The following is a 15,768-nucleotide window of genomic DNA, read 5'->3' on the forward strand; positions in this document are numbered from 1 at the left end:
CAGGTGCCTGTTGGGTACTTGAGGTCAGGTGAGATGTGGGCTCCAGAGAAAGAAATACCCTGTGTTTGGAACAGTGTACCTATGAGTTAAGGTGCCATCTCTATTTTAATTAATTATTAACTATCTTTTTATTTATTTATTTATTTTATTTTATTTATTTATTTTTGAGATATCGTCTCATGTAGCCCAGGCTGACTTCAAAGTTGGTTTGTCTCCAAGGATGACCTTGAACTTTTTCTCTGTGTAGCCCTGACTGTCCTGGAACTGGCTTTGTAGACAAGGCTGACCTTGAAATCACAGAGATCCACCTGCCTCTGCCTCTTGAGTGCTGGGATGAAGGGTGTGCATCGCACGTTAAGATATCCTAGAGGGGCTGGAGAGATGGCTCAGAGGTTAAGAGCACTGCTTGCTCTTCCAAAGGTCCTGAGTTCAATTCCCAGCAACCACATGGTGGCTCACAACCATCTGTAATGAGATCTGGCGCCCTCTTCTGGCCTGCAGGGACATGTGCAGACAGAACACTGTATACATAATAAATAAATAAATCTTTAAAAAAAAAAAAAAAAAAAAAAAGATATCCTAGAGGCTCAGAGATGCTAAGGCACTTATTGAAGGCCACAGAGCCAGGGAACTAAGTCAGAAGCCAGGGAGACCTTTCTGCAGGGTCTCCGTGGAGACAGACAGATGTGGGTCTGGGTTAGTCCCCATGATGCTGGGGGACCGGACAGATGGAGTTCAGAGGTTGCTCTTGGGATAGGAGTAGCTGGATCCATGGGATGGGGAAAGTTCTTCAGCTTTGGCCAGGCCAGGTCTAGAGGGGGATCTGGCTGGTTGAGGTTTCTGGAGTGCAGTGGGTCTTTATGCTTCCCACCCAGATATTTATTTCTAAGGGAGAATTAAGGTAACCCTTGGCCCCGGCCTTCAGCTTCCCTGATTTTCTTCCCTGGTCTCACAGGAGCCACAGCTGCTGGAGGCTACGAGCTCCGTCATCAGCTGCCTGCTGGAGGGTCCTGTTCACCTGGGACCTCGGAGTGCCTTGCAGCACTGTCACCTGAGGGTGAGGCCGGCAGCGTGGGCCAGGGGAAGCAGAGGGGGTGCCATTGCTCAGCGTTTGTTTGGACGTCCCATGTACCTGCTTCCCCCCCCCCCCTCAAGATGCCTGCCCCCTTCCTCTCAGGGCCCCGTTCATATTGGCGCTGGCTGCTTTGTGAGTGGCCTGGATACTGTCCACGCCGAGGCACTGCATGGCCTGGAGCTCCGTGACCTCATCCTGCAGGGACACCATGTGCGGCTGCATGGCTCCCTGGGCCGAGTGTTTACTCTTGTTGGCCGTCTGGACAGCTGGGAAGTAGGCATCTACCTCATGTTCCTGTGCCTCCATCTTCTGACTTTGGGGTGTCCCCGGGGGTCTGGCTCTGTCACAGGGGTCTCAGAGCACTGGCCGTTGGGATAGACTGTGTGTGTCGGGGGGGGCGGGGGGGATGGCCAGATGTCTCAGTAGACCTTAGAGAATTTTATTCCCATTTTAGAGGCTGGTCATTGAGGGTTAAAGGAGGTAGCTTGCCTACAGGAGTAGAACTCAGGAGTCTGCTCTAAATCCTAGGCATTTGGGCGGGAGTGTTAAAGTGGTCTAAAAGAACCTGTTCCTGTGTGTGTGTGTCTCTCTCTGTTCCAGTCCCTTTCGGAGTATCTGTTCCCCAGCCTCTGGCCTGGTGTCCCCTATTCCCTTTCAAAGGCCCCTGCATTCCTGACTGCTTCTTCCTCTTCCCCCAGAGACAGGGGGCAGGCATGTATCTCAACATGTCCTGGAATGAGTTCTTCAAGAAGACAGGCATTCGGTAAGTACGCCGGATGCTCCAGCAGGCCTCTGGGGGCCTCGGCAGCCAATGTGGCTGCTGCTTTGAAGCCTGTTCCTGAGCAGCCCTGTCCGGTCCTCTTCCCACCCTGCCAGGCCTAGTATGGTTTGGCACAGCTGGATTCTCTCCCTGTGCCGCTCTGATTCCCTGGTTGTGCTGTGTTTAGATTTTTTTATTCAGTATCTTAGGCAAGGTGACAGGGCAGCCTAGCCTCCTTCCCCTCGTCATACACTGCTGCCTCCCATGGGGAGGATGTCCCACCCTCCCCCCCACCCACCCACGTGAGTTGACAGACAGGCCGGGGTTTGGGAGGAGACAGGAGCCTGAGTTTCCTCCTCACTAATGCACCTCTCCACACCCCAGAGACTGGGACCTGTGGGATCCAGACACGCCCCTCTCAGCTCGATGCCTTCTCAATGCCCGCCTTTTCCCCGTGCTCCACCCCACGAGGGCCCTGGGGCCCCAGGACTTGCTGTGGATGCTGTACCCCCAGGAGGACAGAGGTGAGGCCCTGAGGGCCTGGCGAGCCTCTTGGCGCTTGTCCTGGGAGCAGCTGCAGCCTTGCCTGGACCGGGCTGCCACCCTGGACTCCCGTCGGGATCTGTTCTTCTGCCAGGCCTTGCAGAAGGCCCGGCATGTGCTAGAGGCCCGGCAGGACCTCTGCCTACGCCCACTGATCCGGGCCGCTGTTGGCGAAGGTTGCTCTGGACCCCTGCTGGCCACACTGGACAAGGGTGGGTATGCTGGGTGTTAATAATAAAGGAATTGAGTTTAGTTTTTAGAAAGCTTCATCCCTGTTAGTAAGGCTTTTAGTGGGAGATGGAGGCCCGGCTGCTAAGCCTCTGGGTCCTTACGGCATCTGCAGGCCTGTGTGTTTTGTATTGAGTGCCGGGACCGGGGTGTAGAGCTCCAGCAGGGAGCTGGCATACAGGCAGCTCCCCCACACTGTAGATGGACCATATGGCCTGGTGGCTAAGATTCTTAGCCTTATAGAAAGTGCCTCATTAGTGGCCTTGAGAAGATTGGAACCTTGTCCCTGTTTGTCACTTACCCATAGCCACACAGCCAGTTGAGACTAAGACTTGAACCCACGTGGTTTGACCCCTGAACTCTTTTAAAAATCATTTATTTAAGCTAGGTGGTGGTGGTATATGCCTTTAACCCCAGTGCTCGGGAGGCAGAGGCAGGTGGGTCTATCTATGAGTTCCAGGCCAGCCAGGTCTACAGAGTGAGTTCCAGGACAACTCACTACACAGAGAAATCCTGTCTCGAAAAAACAAAACATTTTAAAAATTTATTTGTGTGTGTGTGTGTGTGTGTGTATACACAAAATGCGTGCATGTGCTATTAGAAGACAACGTGTTCTCTCTTTCACCATATGGGTCCCAGGGGTTGAATTCAGGTTGTCAGGTTTGGGAGCAAGTGCATTTACCCCAAGCCCCCTCGCCGACCCAAGCCTGAACTCTTAACCACTCCGATGTCTCAGGCAGCAGTGAAGGATGCGTTTGGGCTGGGGCTAGCAGAGTAAAACCTTTGCTAGGTAGAGTAGGGTGCATTCACAGGCAGGGGCGCATCTTGACCAAAGCTGGTAGGAACGAGGAATCTGGAGTAGCTGGGGGCTGTTGAGACTGGGGGGCAGAGTGTTAGAGGCCAGCAGCCTTCTCGTCTGAAACCCCTAACTCCTGGTCCCTCAGTTGCAGCTGAGGCCGACGATCCTGGTGTGGCAGCCCGGGCTCTGGCTTGTGTGGCGGACGTGCTGGGCTGCATGGCAGAGGGCCAAGGAGGCTTGCGCAGTGGGCCAGCGGCCAACCCTGAGTGGGTTCAGCCTTTCTCATACTTGGAATGTGGAGACCTGGTGAGGGGTGTGGAGGCGCTTGCTCACGAAAGAGAGAAGTGGCTGAGCAGGTGGGTGTTAGTCAGTTGGAACCCTTTGAGAAGCCATGGGTGGAAGGGTCTCCTGATGGTGGAAACTCAGAGAGAGGGTGTTCAAACTGACCGAGACAGGCAGTCTACCCCCAGCTTGGGGCTCCATGCGACCGGCTGTCTTCCCTCCTGTCAGGCCTGCCTTGCTGGTTCGAGCTGCCCGCCATTATGAAGGGGCTGAGCAGATCCTGATCCGCAAGGCTGTGATGACAGCCCAGCACTTTGTCTCTACCCAGCCCGTGGAGCTGCCAGCACCTGGGCAGTGGGTAGTGACTGAGTGCCCAGCCCGTGTGGATTTCTCTGGTGAGTCCCTTGGGTGAGGTATGGGTAACTTCCTCAGAGCCAGGCTGGCAGGCTCCGTGACCACCTTGTTGAACTGCGGCAGGTGGCTGGAGTGACACCCCCCCCATCGCCTATGAGCTTGGTGGAGCAGTACTGGGCCTGGCTGTGAGGGTGGATGGCCGCCGGCCCATCGGGGCCAAGGCGCGTCGCATCCTGGAGCCTGAGCTGTGTCTGACAGTGGGGCCTCGACAGGATGAGATGACCACGAAAATAGTGTGCCAGAGCCTGGACGACCTGAAAGATTACTGCCAGCCTCACGCCCCAGGTCAGGACAACTAGGACATTGTCAGGTAGCGATGGCAGCCACAGCCAGCTGGGATGGGGGCAGAACTCAAGAGATCCATCCACAGAGGACTGCAGACTACCGGGGACCTACCTACCTTAGGCCTAGCCAGTATGTGTGAGGGGCCCTGGAAGACTAGAAAGAGCTGGCAGTCACCCTTCTTAGGTATACACTGGCACAGGACAAAGTGACACATTTGCCTGTGGTAAGAGAGACTAGATGTCCTTTTCTGGTTTGAGGAGGGGGCCTGCGTTGTCCTACCAGAGGAGCTCCGTCTTGGGCTGGGAAATGGCAGTGGAGGTGGGCTAAGTGGTGGCCTCGGAGGGCAATTCCTTCCTTTGTGCTCATCCCTCAGGGGCCTTGCTGAAGGCAGCCTTTGTCTGTGCTGGTATCGTGCACGTCCAGTCAGCGATCCCTCTGCATGAACAGTTGTTACAGTCCTTTAATGGTGGCTTTGAGCTGCACACCTGGTCAGAGCTGCCCCATGGCTCAGGTCTTGGTGAGTAAGCCCTGGGCCCCTGCTGTCTACCCCCCCCCCTTTTTTTTTTGTCTCAACTCCTCAGTCTTGCTTATGATCCTGGACCCTGGCCTCTGTGCCGGAAAGAGTGGGGTGGGACTGGGCAGAAGTGGTTCATGACTGGCGTCCTGTGTTTTGCAGGCACCAGCAGCATCCTGGCAGGGGCTGCCCTGGCTGCCTTGCAGCGGGCTGCAGGCCAGGCCGTGGGTACAGAGGCCTTGATCCATGCAGTGTTGCACCTGGAGCAGATGCTCACCACAGGTAGGGTGGTCTAGGGTGGTGGAGAACGCTGACATTTTTCATAGACCCTGTAGGGTGGGCTCCCTAGATTTACCAGCAGCCACCTAACTGTGGCTGTACTGCTCTTTAAAATGGTCATAGCTTATCACTTTGGTTTCTGATGCTTTCCAACTTGAAATGTTTTATCTCAAAGGAGCTAATGTCCCATGAATGCCTACTTGAGGGCTAAAAGCTATTGCTCCTTTTGAGTTTTGTGTATGAGCGTTTTGGCTGCCTGTATGTAAGTGCACCTTGTCTGGGGCCCAGAGAGTGCAGAGGAGGGTGCTGGATTCCTTAGAGCTGGAGTTAACAGACGGCAATGAGCCACCATATGGGCGATGAGAACTGAACCCAGGCACTCTGAAAGTAAATGCTCTTAACTGCTGAGCCATCTCTCCGGCCCCACTGCGCCTTTCTTTTGTTATTGGGTACCTGTGGTGCCAGATGGTCTTTATGACTACCCCACTCCAGGCTGTCCTTCAGAATCTGTAGCACAGATCTGGGTTTGGAGGATGGATCTTCAGTCTTCTTTCTGGCAAGATGACATTCTCTTGGGCTATGAACATTGGTGTCCCACTGCTCCCTATATGGTAGAACAGTGAGGGCCAGCTAAGTCTACACTCTGAGACGGTCTTGGCACCAGATTTCTCCTCCTGGCCATTAAGGCACGTGGAAGCTGAGCATAATGTAAAGCAGCCACACATTTGTCTGGTTCTAGATCCTAGACTGTTCTGTTCACTCAGGGGTTTCATCTCTGGTCTAATTTGAAGGAAACTGCCTCAAAGCTGTCTGGGGTTTTCTCCAACTCCTCTGTAGTCCTACCCTGGTACCGACTCACATCCCACAACAGGCAGTCATTAGCAAGAGTTAGATATGGGAGCTTTCAGTTTCCTTTTGAGGTGTGCCATTCAAGTTCTTCATTTGGTCAACTGACATTGATTGATAATCTACTGTATTGGAGCCTGGTGATAAAATGAGCAAAAACATGTCCTTTTGAGAAAGTCATGGGATGTAAGGGACCTAGACACCACAATCAGTAGCCACTGGGGTGACTGTATCCTTTACAGCTGCACCCAGTGCTCTGAAGAAGGGTCTAGTCCGGTTCTTGACATTTCCAGCTCTATCTTATATTGTGGCTGTAAAGTTTTAGATGCTTCTTGCCATGTGCATTCTGTACTTTAGATTCTTAAATGCTGAGGGATGAAGGTTAGAGAGACAGTGAGTAGAGCACCCGCTGTGCAAACATGAGGACCTGACCGTAGATCCCCGTCCCAGTGTGAACATCTAGGTGTGAAAGCATGTGCTTATGCCCTGTACTGGGAGGTGGGTGCAAGAGAATCCCAGAGCTCACTGGCCAGCCAATTGATGAGCTCCAGGTAGTGGAGGGGCTGGAGAGTTCCTAGCTCACAGCCACCTGTAAATCCAGCTCCAAGGGATCTGACACCCTCTTCTGATCTCTTGGGGCACAGCATTCATGTGTACATACCTACACCTACACACACCTACACACACACACACACACACACACACACACACACACACACACACACTTAAAACATAAAATCTTTTTGTTTTTTTGAGACAGGGTTTCTCTGTGTAGCCCTGCCTGTCCTGAACTCACTCTGTAGACCAGGCTGGCCTCGAACTCACAGATCCACCTGCCTCTGCCTCCCCAATGCTGAGATTAAAGGCATGTGCCACTACCACCCGGCCATAAAATCTTTTTTAAAAAAATTAAAAAGTAGACTGTTGACCTCTGACCACATGGGTACATAACCCACTCACACATATACGTACACACCGCCTCCTCAAATATCAAGGCCTGAAAACCCAAAGGAGCTTGTTTTATCAGATTATTCATTTATTTATCAATTATTTAAAGTACTGGAGCTCATGTATGCTAGGGCTTTGAGTTTTTTGTTTTTTTTTTTTCCCAAGACAGGTTTTCTCTGTGTAGCCCTGGCTGTCCTGGAACTCAGAGAGATCCACCTGCCTCTGCCTCCCAAGTGCTGGGGTTAAAGGCATGTGCCACCACTGCCCAATGAGCTTCTTTCTTTTAAAAAATATTTTTTGTTAGGTTTCTTATTTAATTTTATGTGTATGGGTCGTTTGTGTATGTCTATACATTACATGCAGAGGTATCTGCAGAGGCCAGAAGAGGGTGTTGGATTGTCCTTGGGACTGAGTTGTTAGCCACATGTGGGCATTGGGAATTAAACCTGGGTCTTCTGGAAAGGCAGCCAGTGCTTTTAACCATGGAGCTATCTCTCTGGCCCCCCCTTTTTTTGACTTATTATATATACAGTGTATATATTTACTCTGTATATCTTTGTGTGGGTATGTGTGCTTGTGGGTGCCCACAGAAGCTATAAGGTATTTAATCCCCTTATGCTATTGCAGGTGGTTGTGACCTGCCAGATGTGGGTTCTAGAAACCAAATTCTGCTCCTCAGAAAGAGCAGTAAATGCTTTTAACTGCCGAGCCGTCTTTTTGCCCCCATGAACTTCCTTCCAAACACTCTTAGAAGCAGATTGCTGGGGCACTGGCAGATTACATGGAAGTCTTATCTTCTGATGTGTCTTATCCTATTCTAATTACATGTTAGATACGCAGCAAAACTTGGGTCTTGACTGCAGCCCCTTTCTCTTTCTTGGACTGGCCTGCTGTCATGGCTCACTAGTCTCATCGAGAGTTGGGACAAGCGGTCTTCCCATTCTGGTCCCAGATAGAGGTTCAAGGCCATAAAACTGCTGGGTAAGGTTGGGCCCCAGAGGCTCCAACAGTGACAGGACTTTGGGCTCATAGGAGGTGGCTGGCAGGACCAAGTGAGTGGCCTAATGCCTGGCATCAAGGTGGGGCGTTCCCGGGCTCAGCTACCTCTAAAGGTGGAGGTGGAGGAAATCCCTGTGCCTGAGGACTTTGTCCAGAAGATCAATGACCACCTGCTCCTGGTGTACACTGGCAAGACCCGACTGGCACGGAATCTGCTGCAGGTGAGCTCAGCCCCTAAGTAAGGCAGGCATTTTCTTGGCTGGGCTTGGCTGGACCCAATCCTCACTGCACCTTCCATGCCCCTCCCGCAGGATGTGCTGAGGAACTGGTACGCTCGGTTGCCTGCTGTGGTGCAGAATGCCCGCAGACTGGTGCGGCAGACCGAGAAATGTGCTGAAGCTTTTCGCCAAGGTGAGCTGTTTATCCATCCAGAGGTAAATCTTGTCTCAGGACTGACACAACTCCACATATTAGACCTTTGGGGACCTCCTATTTTCTCCTTGTGGGATCCCTATTAGCATAAAACTTCTCTCATGGGAAAGGTCCTCCGACCCCATTTACCAGGAAACAGGAGGAAGAGGCTCTGGCTTGCCTGAGTTGCAGGGAAGTGGGAGCTGCACGGAGCCCCAAGAGTAAGGCTACAGAACACTGACTGGGCTGGGCACCACACTAATTCTTTGTGCATATTAGTCCTTAACCCTGTGCAGTTGGCCCCAACACTGGTGAAGAAGTGCCTTTTGACACTCCCTTCCCTCTGCAAAGTAATATCAAGTGAGTACCTTGCCCTCTCCCCAACCCCAGGAAACCTGCCTCTGTTGGGCCAGTACCTGACCTCATATTGGGAACAGAAGAAGCTTATGGCCCCAGGCTGTGAGCCGCTGGCTGTGCAGCGCATGATGGATGTCCTGGCCCCTTACGTATATGGCCAGAGCCTGGCAGGGGCAGGTGGTGGGGGCTTTCTCTATCTGTTGACCAAGGAACCACGGCAGAAAGAGGCTCTGGAAGCTGTGCTGGCCAAAGCTGAGGTATGTGTTGCCATCAGGGTTGGAAGTTGGTTGGAGTGAAATACCCCACTGTGGCCTACCAACTCATGGTCTTCCTGGCCCTGCACCAGTCTTGGGAGTTGTCTAAAGGCCTCTCAACACCTTCCGTCCTATCCAGGGCCTTGGCAACTACAGTGTCCACCTGGTGGAAGTGGACGCTCAGGGCCTGAGCCTGCAGCTGCTAGGAAGCGATAACTGTCTTTGTGGGGCCGGGCCCTCTGGAGCAGGCACCACCTAGAGCTGCACTTCCCTTCAGTGGAGTTCAGTTTGCTGTTCATCACCTACCTCTTCAAGGCTGCTGCTAAGGAAGCAAGACTTGGGCAGAGGAGGCAGTGTTCTTAAACAGGACTGTACTTCATGGCTGGCAGTGGCTAAGACTTGGCCTCTACTCCATCTGGATTAAGGAAAGTCTTAACAATGGTGTCTCATGTGGACTTTACAAATTCCATGGCCCAGTATAGGCCTACTAGAGCCTTGGAAGAGATGACAATCAGACCAACCCTGATGATACACTTTTTGACATTCCATTCCCATGTTCAACTTTGATCCTAGCCCACTATTGGGGGATGGAGGGGTAGAGGTCTATTCCCAGGTCTGTGGCAGTGAACAGTACAGTCTACAGAAAGTTTCTGAAAACCTAAGCCTTTTCCAGCAACACTCCAGACAGTGCCAAGGGAATCTAGCGGCAATGAGTTCTCAATACTGGCATTCTTGGAATAAATTCTGATTTTCAAGGTTGTTCTCCGAAAGCTCTTTCTTGTTCTTAATGGGAGTAATTCCCGCTTCTGGCACTGTGGGAAGCTGCCCCTGAATTGATCCAGCTCCTGGTGCTGACAGCCCAAGAGAGGGTTGAAGTTAGGATTGAATAAAGGCTCTCGCTGTCATGTGACTGGATATGGGAAGCTGAGGTCTCATGCATTTGACTTCAGGCTTTAGGGCTACTAGTGGAATGGCCTTGCTCAAGCAACCACCCCTTCCTAGACCCAACACAATGGCACATCTCCAAGCAGTGTTTTTACTCTGGTGTTTATTTGTGAACATCACAGCCTTGCCTTTAGGTCCCTAGGTGCCTTCAAGCTCTCACGCTGTCAGGGTCACTGTGCCTGCTGTAGTGTGAGGGTGAGAGAATGACCACTCGTGGGAAGGCTGGCTGGGCCATATGCAGCCTGCTTGGTCTTCCTCTCTCAGTTGGGAAAGGCTGTTCTAAAGCACCCTCCCCATTGCCTCCAGCCTCAATTGCTCCTGGGAAGGACTTGGGAGTGGGTCCAGTCCTTGCTTTCTGGTTGTTGCGCAGTGGTGTAGTCTGGGCCCCCGGCTTACTCAAGCCAGTGACTTTGCATGGCTCTTTGGCTGCAGCTACTTAGAACAGAGGTCCTGACGTCTGGTGGGCCATGTGGCACCACACGGCAGCTACAGGCGCAGCCTCTTGATGTCCTCACTGCGGAAGTCGATGCGCAGAGCCAGGACCTGTCGCACTTCAGCAGGAGTGAGGCGCCACGTCAAAGGGCCAGAGTTGGCACCCCAGTAATCTAGTATCTCAGTCACCTGTGGGGAGAATTTGCTCGTTGGTAGGGGTGAGTCTATTCTGAGGGAAGCTCCTGGGCTTTCCTAAGACAAGGCGGGGACGCAGCAAGTGAGGGAGTGGCAGAGTTCCAAACTGCTCTGGACTCTTTGCAGTCCCTTTTCTGGGCTAGGGGGAGGGAGTCACGTACCCGCTCTAGATTGAGGATTGTGGCCATTTGTGAGAGCCGGGCGAACTTGTCTCGGATGGTCCAGGTTGTCACCGTGGTAAGGTAAGCAATGAGTGACCTCAGTTCCTTGTCAAACTGCAGACCACCTAGCTACCGGAGAATGAACACAAACCTTGTCTCTGTTAAGGCCGGCCCTATGACGAAACAGAACTAGAACCCAGTTGTCCTTAGAACTGGGAGGTAAAGGCTGAGGAGATGGCTCAGCAGGTAGGAGTGCTTGCCACCAACCCTGATGATCTGAGTTCGATTCCTAGAACCCACATGGAGAACCAGAAGACTGCAAGTTGTCCACATGTTCACTGTGGCATGTGCTCCCCACCAAATAAATAAATGGAGAGAGAGAGAGAGAAAGAGAGAGAGAGAGAGAGAATATAAAAAAGAAAAAGAAAAAAAGAAAGAACTAGCAGGCAAGACCACACTGGGCCTGTGGCTCCAGTCTGTTCTAGTGCCTCAGAAGCCAGACAGAACTGGGCCTAGACAAGCAGGGTATGCTGGTGGCAGAGAGGATATACATTCTGGGATGGCACTACTTAATAGGGAGAGCCGTGGGTCCATACTCCTTTGAACTTACCCTATTGAAGGCAGACTTCAGAACCACCTTTTCTAATTCAACAGCAACAAGGCTGGTCATGAGTCCGGTCAGGCTGTCATAGATGACTGGGGACAGGCTGGCCTGCACAAAGCTTGTATCAGTAGAGTCCATCCAGGCCCACTGCCTTTACACTGGAGTTCCAGTGAGACAGTTACATGAAGAGGCAGTGTCCCCACAGGCGACTCAGTAGGGCCTTTGGCGTCTACAGCAAGAGTGGTAGGCCACAGGATGCCAGTGAGGGGCAGAAGGGGCAATTCCACATACCCCCACTTACCTTGAACTCTGCCATCTGCTGTTCCAGGTTGACAATGAACTGCTGTACCCAAGGGTCATTGGCTTCATAGTCATTGAATTCTTCCTATGGTCAGAAGCAAGTGGGGGCTGCAAAGGGCCTCTTTCTAACAAGTACTACTCACCCTCACACCCTCTCTGCCCTTTTGGTTTTTCAATACAGGGTTTCTCTGTGTAACAGTCCTGGCTGTCCTGGCACTCGAACTCAATGAGATCCACCTGCCTCTGCCTCCCAAGTGCTTGGATTGAAGGCATGCGCCACCACCGCCCAGTTCCTCTGCCCCCCCCCCCCCTTTTTTAAAAAGATATCCAGCTAACAGCTCTGGGCTGCAGTAGTGGCCCATGTGTCAGAGCAAGGCTAGAACAGGAGAATAACGCTCTTAGATAGTTGAGTGTGGTGGCAGAGCACTTGGGGGGCAGAGGCAGGCAGAACTCTGTGAGTTCAAGACTAGCCAGGGCTACATAGTGAGACTGTCTCAAAAATTAAAGGGCTCCTTGGTCTATGATAGGTGGGATAGGTGGGGTAAAATATGCCCCAGTATAAGATGAGTCACATGAAGGCAAGACCCCTTCACATGTCTCTCTGAGCCATTCTGACAGAAGGAACAAATCTAGACTTTGATGGAGATGGAGGTGGGCTGACAGCACTTAGCCTAGTCTGTTCAGGTGATTCCCTGCCTTTGATGACTGCTGCGGTCAGGCTGACCTCCTCGATGTTGTGGGAGACTGAGAGAAAAGTGTTGATCCAAGGTTGCACTTGAGGCTTGACTGCTGAACTGTTGAGCTCCGCCAGCCCTTCCTGCACCAAGACAGGACAGAGACACATCAGACGCGTGCCCCACCTCGTACCATATCTTCCACCCGTCTCTCGACTCCTGCAGGAACTTCAGAATCATAGTGGAAGTCACGATAATAAAAGCCAGGAACGTGTCCCTTTCCAGAGCTGTGGAGATTCAGGTCCAGAGATGAGGTCCTGAGACTGTCTTACAAATCTCAAAAGGTGATTTCATAATGCCTGGTCTTAGACAGAGCCTGTGGCTAAGATCAAGCATTATTGAACCAGGTGGTTCAGTTCCTCTGAACATCTTTCTGAGGGGTCTTGTCATTTGGGGGCCACCAAGCAGAAATTCTAAAGGACCAGACACTGGCTTGTTTGTATGACACATGCTAAAAAAAAGCACAGTGGGCCTTTGGTCTCAAGGGATTTGTCTGCCTTCAGTGGCTGCATTCTTCACCCTTGTCCTCTCCCCGGCCACAGTGGAGCCCACGGTAAGCCAGCTAGCAGTCTTCCCAGAGCATCATGGCAGGGGCATGAGGCCTTACCTGCAAGAGGTCTCGAAATTTGTTGGACACAGCAGCCAAGTCAGAAAGGCAGCTGTCAAACTTGGCTTGGGCCTGCTCCCCTCCAATGCCCTGACTGAACAGCTTGGTGCAGTCACTCTAGGGGAGAATAGAGCTTTAGAAATCGACTGTGCCTATGCCATTGGAATGTAAGCAGGGGCAGAGGGGGTCAATATGCAAGTAGCCATTTGTCCTTTACTAGACTTCTCTGGGAAGATTCTATAATGGTGGCTCTTTACTTTGCTTTCACACCCCCACCCCTTCTAATATGAAGAGAACAAGAAACAGAAATGGTAGAAGTATACACACACACACACACACACACACACACACACACACACACACACACACACACATTTAAGGCTAACGGGGCTGGAGAGGCTTAGCGGTTAAGAGCAATGGCTGCTCTTCCAGAGGACCTGGGTTCATTTTCCAGAATCCACAACTGTCTATAACCCAGTTCCAGGGGATCTGGCACCCTCACACAGACATACATGCAGGCAAAACATAAATGCACATAAAAATAAATAAATCTTAAAAAAAAAAAAGAAAAAATTACTGGGTAGTGGTGGTGCTCACCTTTAGTCCCAGCACTCAAGAGGCAGAGAGGCCTCTTTGAATTTCAGGCCAGCCAGGGCTACCTAGTGAGACCCTGTCTCAAAAATGAAGATAAGGAGGAAGAACACAGAGTCCTGTTCCTTTGATGGTTGAGCTGTGTGAGACGATACACGAAGTACTTAGCCTAGTACATAGTAGGCACTAAGATACACTCCCTATGACTTCACAGTTTCTGCTTAAATATTTTGGTCTTAGCCGGGTGGTTGCGGCGCATGCCTTTAATCCCAGCACTCAGGAGGCAGAGGCAGGTGGATCTCTTTGAGTTCGAGGCCAGCCTGGTCTACAAAGTGAGTTCCAGGAAAGGCACAAAGCTACACAGAGAAACCCTGTCTCGAAAAAACAAAACAAACAAACAAAAAAATTTGGCCTTATGGGGCTGGTGAGACAGCTCGGCAGATACAGGTGTTTGCCGAGTTAAGTCTGGTGTTTAATCCCTAGGAAACACAAAGGTAGAAGGAGAACTGACTCCAGAAAGTCCTTCTTTGATGTCCACATATGCACTGTGGCATGCATGTCCTGCCCCTCCATCATGCACACACCTAACAACAAATAAGTAAAACTAACAAACAAAACAAACCTTGAGCTGAGCAGTGGTGGTGCAGGCTTTTAATCCCAGCACTTGGGAAGCAAAGGCAGGCAGATCTGAGTTTGAGGCCAGCCTTGTCTACAGGACAGCTGGGGCTATACAGAGGAAACCCTGTCTCGAAAAACCAAAATAAACTTCTTGCCCTCCTTTAGAGCGCGCGCGCGCGCGCGCACACACACACACACACACGCTGGAGCACCCCCATCACAAGTCATACATTTAGAAAATGATTATAAATAACTTAAAAAACAAAACATGCTTACCCTATGATATAGTCTTATTATCTTTGAGGCACAGATGAGGAAGCAGAAGCTCAGAGATTTAATGACTTGCTAAAATCATCGCAGTAGGATATGGAGCTGGATTCTGGCTGAAGTATCTGACTCAGGGTGTTTGTTCCTCTCACTGTCCTTCAGCCCTGGACCCTGCAGGGGGACCTGCTTGAAGCTCATGGTGTTTCGGGTTGTCAACAGCTGCCTACATCATTTCTTGTGGTGTTCTTTACAAAGTTGATGCTGTTTTTTCTACAACAGCATCAGTGCAGAGTGCAGAGGGACTGGTAGAAGACCCTGTGCCCACAGTAGCTCCCTCACTCAGTCTTTTAGCCTTTCACTTCAACTGGAAACGGACCTGCCTATTGCAAAGTGCTGGTGATGGGGCTGAGACAGAGTGTCTGTGAAATGCAAATCTCATTTATGGGAGTTGTTCTGTTTTTAGCTATTTGCTATCTCTCTTTTTTCCTGTTTTTTTGAGGCAGAGTTTCTTTGTGTAGACTTGGTTGTTAGAGAACTATAAACCAGGCTGGCTGCCTCCCGCCAAGTGCTGGTGTGTACCACTGTCACCAGGCCCTATTTTGTAATCTCTTTTTTCATGTGGCTAATTCTAGCTCAGTTATGAATTTCTATCATTTTATGAATTTTTTATTTTTTACTTTTTTTTGTTTTGTTTTGTTTTTGTTCTTCAAGACAGGGTTTCTCTGTGTAGCTTTGGAGTCTGTCCTGGATCTCGCTCTGTAGACCAGGCTGGCCTCGAACTCACAGACATCTGCTTGGCTCTGCCTCCCAAGTGCCGGTATTAAAGGCATTCGCCGCTGCTGCCAGGCCTCAGCCTGCTTTCTTATAGAACCCAGGACCAGCAGCCCAGAGATGGCACCACTCATCATGGGCTGGGCTCTCCCCCACTGATCACTAATCCTGAAAATGCCTTACAGCTGGATCTCATGGAGGCATTTCCTCAACTGAGGCTCCTTCCTCTCTAATGACTCTAGCCACCACCGCCAGGCTAGTTTTTTATTTTTTTTTCAAACCCTAACAGACTGATAGTAAGGCTATAGCTAGGAATAAATCTAGAGTGCTAACATTCAGGGGGAATTTAGAGGTAGAGTGGTGGCCTAGCATGTGCAGGGCCCTGGGTTCAATCCCAAACACAACAGCCAGGCACGGTGGTGCACACCTTTAATCCCATTCAAACATTTATTGTATAACAGACACTGCACTGTTCGTATAATGTATCACCTTATTTTATTCCATTTTAAGTTTTTTTGGGGTAAATTCCTGACTTGGTCGATGTCTCCC

General features: G+C 51.0%; 2 protein-coding genes across 7 annotated transcripts in view; one reads left to right on the plus strand and one right to left on the minus strand.

Annotated features, from left to right (window-relative positions):
• The window catches only part of Fcsk (fucose kinase), a 37,209-nt gene extending 27,460 nt beyond the window's left edge, over window positions 1-9,749 (plus strand). For 4 of the 5 annotated variants that reach the window (XM_052727613.1, XM_052727610.1, XM_052727611.1 and 1 more), the window contains 13 exons: window positions 956-1,057; window positions 1,178-1,348; window positions 1,774-1,838; window positions 2,220-2,590; window positions 3,551-3,761; window positions 3,916-4,082; window positions 4,165-4,386; window positions 4,760-4,903; window positions 5,063-5,182; window positions 8,006-8,193; window positions 8,284-8,383; window positions 8,774-8,997; window positions 9,134-9,749. In XM_052727613.1, the coding sequence (XP_052583573.1) occupies window positions 956-1,057; window positions 1,178-1,348; window positions 1,774-1,838; window positions 2,220-2,590; window positions 3,551-3,761; window positions 3,916-4,082; window positions 4,165-4,386; window positions 4,760-4,903; window positions 5,063-5,182; window positions 8,006-8,193; window positions 8,284-8,383; window positions 8,774-8,997; window positions 9,134-9,253 (2,205 nt within the window). In that variant the 3' untranslated portion in view covers window positions 9,254-9,749. The other variant, XM_052727614.1, reaches the window with a different exon arrangement.
• A 275-nt stretch (window positions 9,750-10,024) lies between these two features.
• The window catches only part of Cog4 (component of oligomeric golgi complex 4), a 40,699-nt gene continuing 34,955 nt past the window's right edge, over window positions 10,025-15,768 (minus strand). For both annotated transcript variants that reach the window (XM_052727621.1, XM_052727622.1), the window contains exons 14-19: window positions 12,973-13,089; window positions 12,356-12,448; window positions 11,633-11,716; window positions 11,338-11,439; window positions 10,728-10,856; window positions 10,025-10,560 (exon numbers count right to left, since the gene is read on the minus strand). In XM_052727621.1, the coding sequence (XP_052583581.1) occupies window positions 10,426-10,560; window positions 10,728-10,856; window positions 11,338-11,439; window positions 11,633-11,716; window positions 12,356-12,448; window positions 12,973-13,089 (660 nt within the window). In that variant the 3' untranslated portion in view covers window positions 10,025-10,425. The remainder of the gene's footprint in view (window positions 10,561-10,727; window positions 10,857-11,337; window positions 11,440-11,632; window positions 11,717-12,355; window positions 12,449-12,972; window positions 13,090-15,768) is intronic.

The sequence above is a fragment of the Peromyscus californicus genome, unplaced genomic scaffold (genome assembly GCF_007827085.1).
Source record: "Peromyscus californicus insignis strain IS unplaced genomic scaffold, ASM782708v3 Scaffold_8__1_contigs__length_139910024, whole genome shotgun sequence".
NCBI lineage: Eukaryota > Metazoa > Chordata > Mammalia > Rodentia > Cricetidae > Peromyscus > Peromyscus californicus.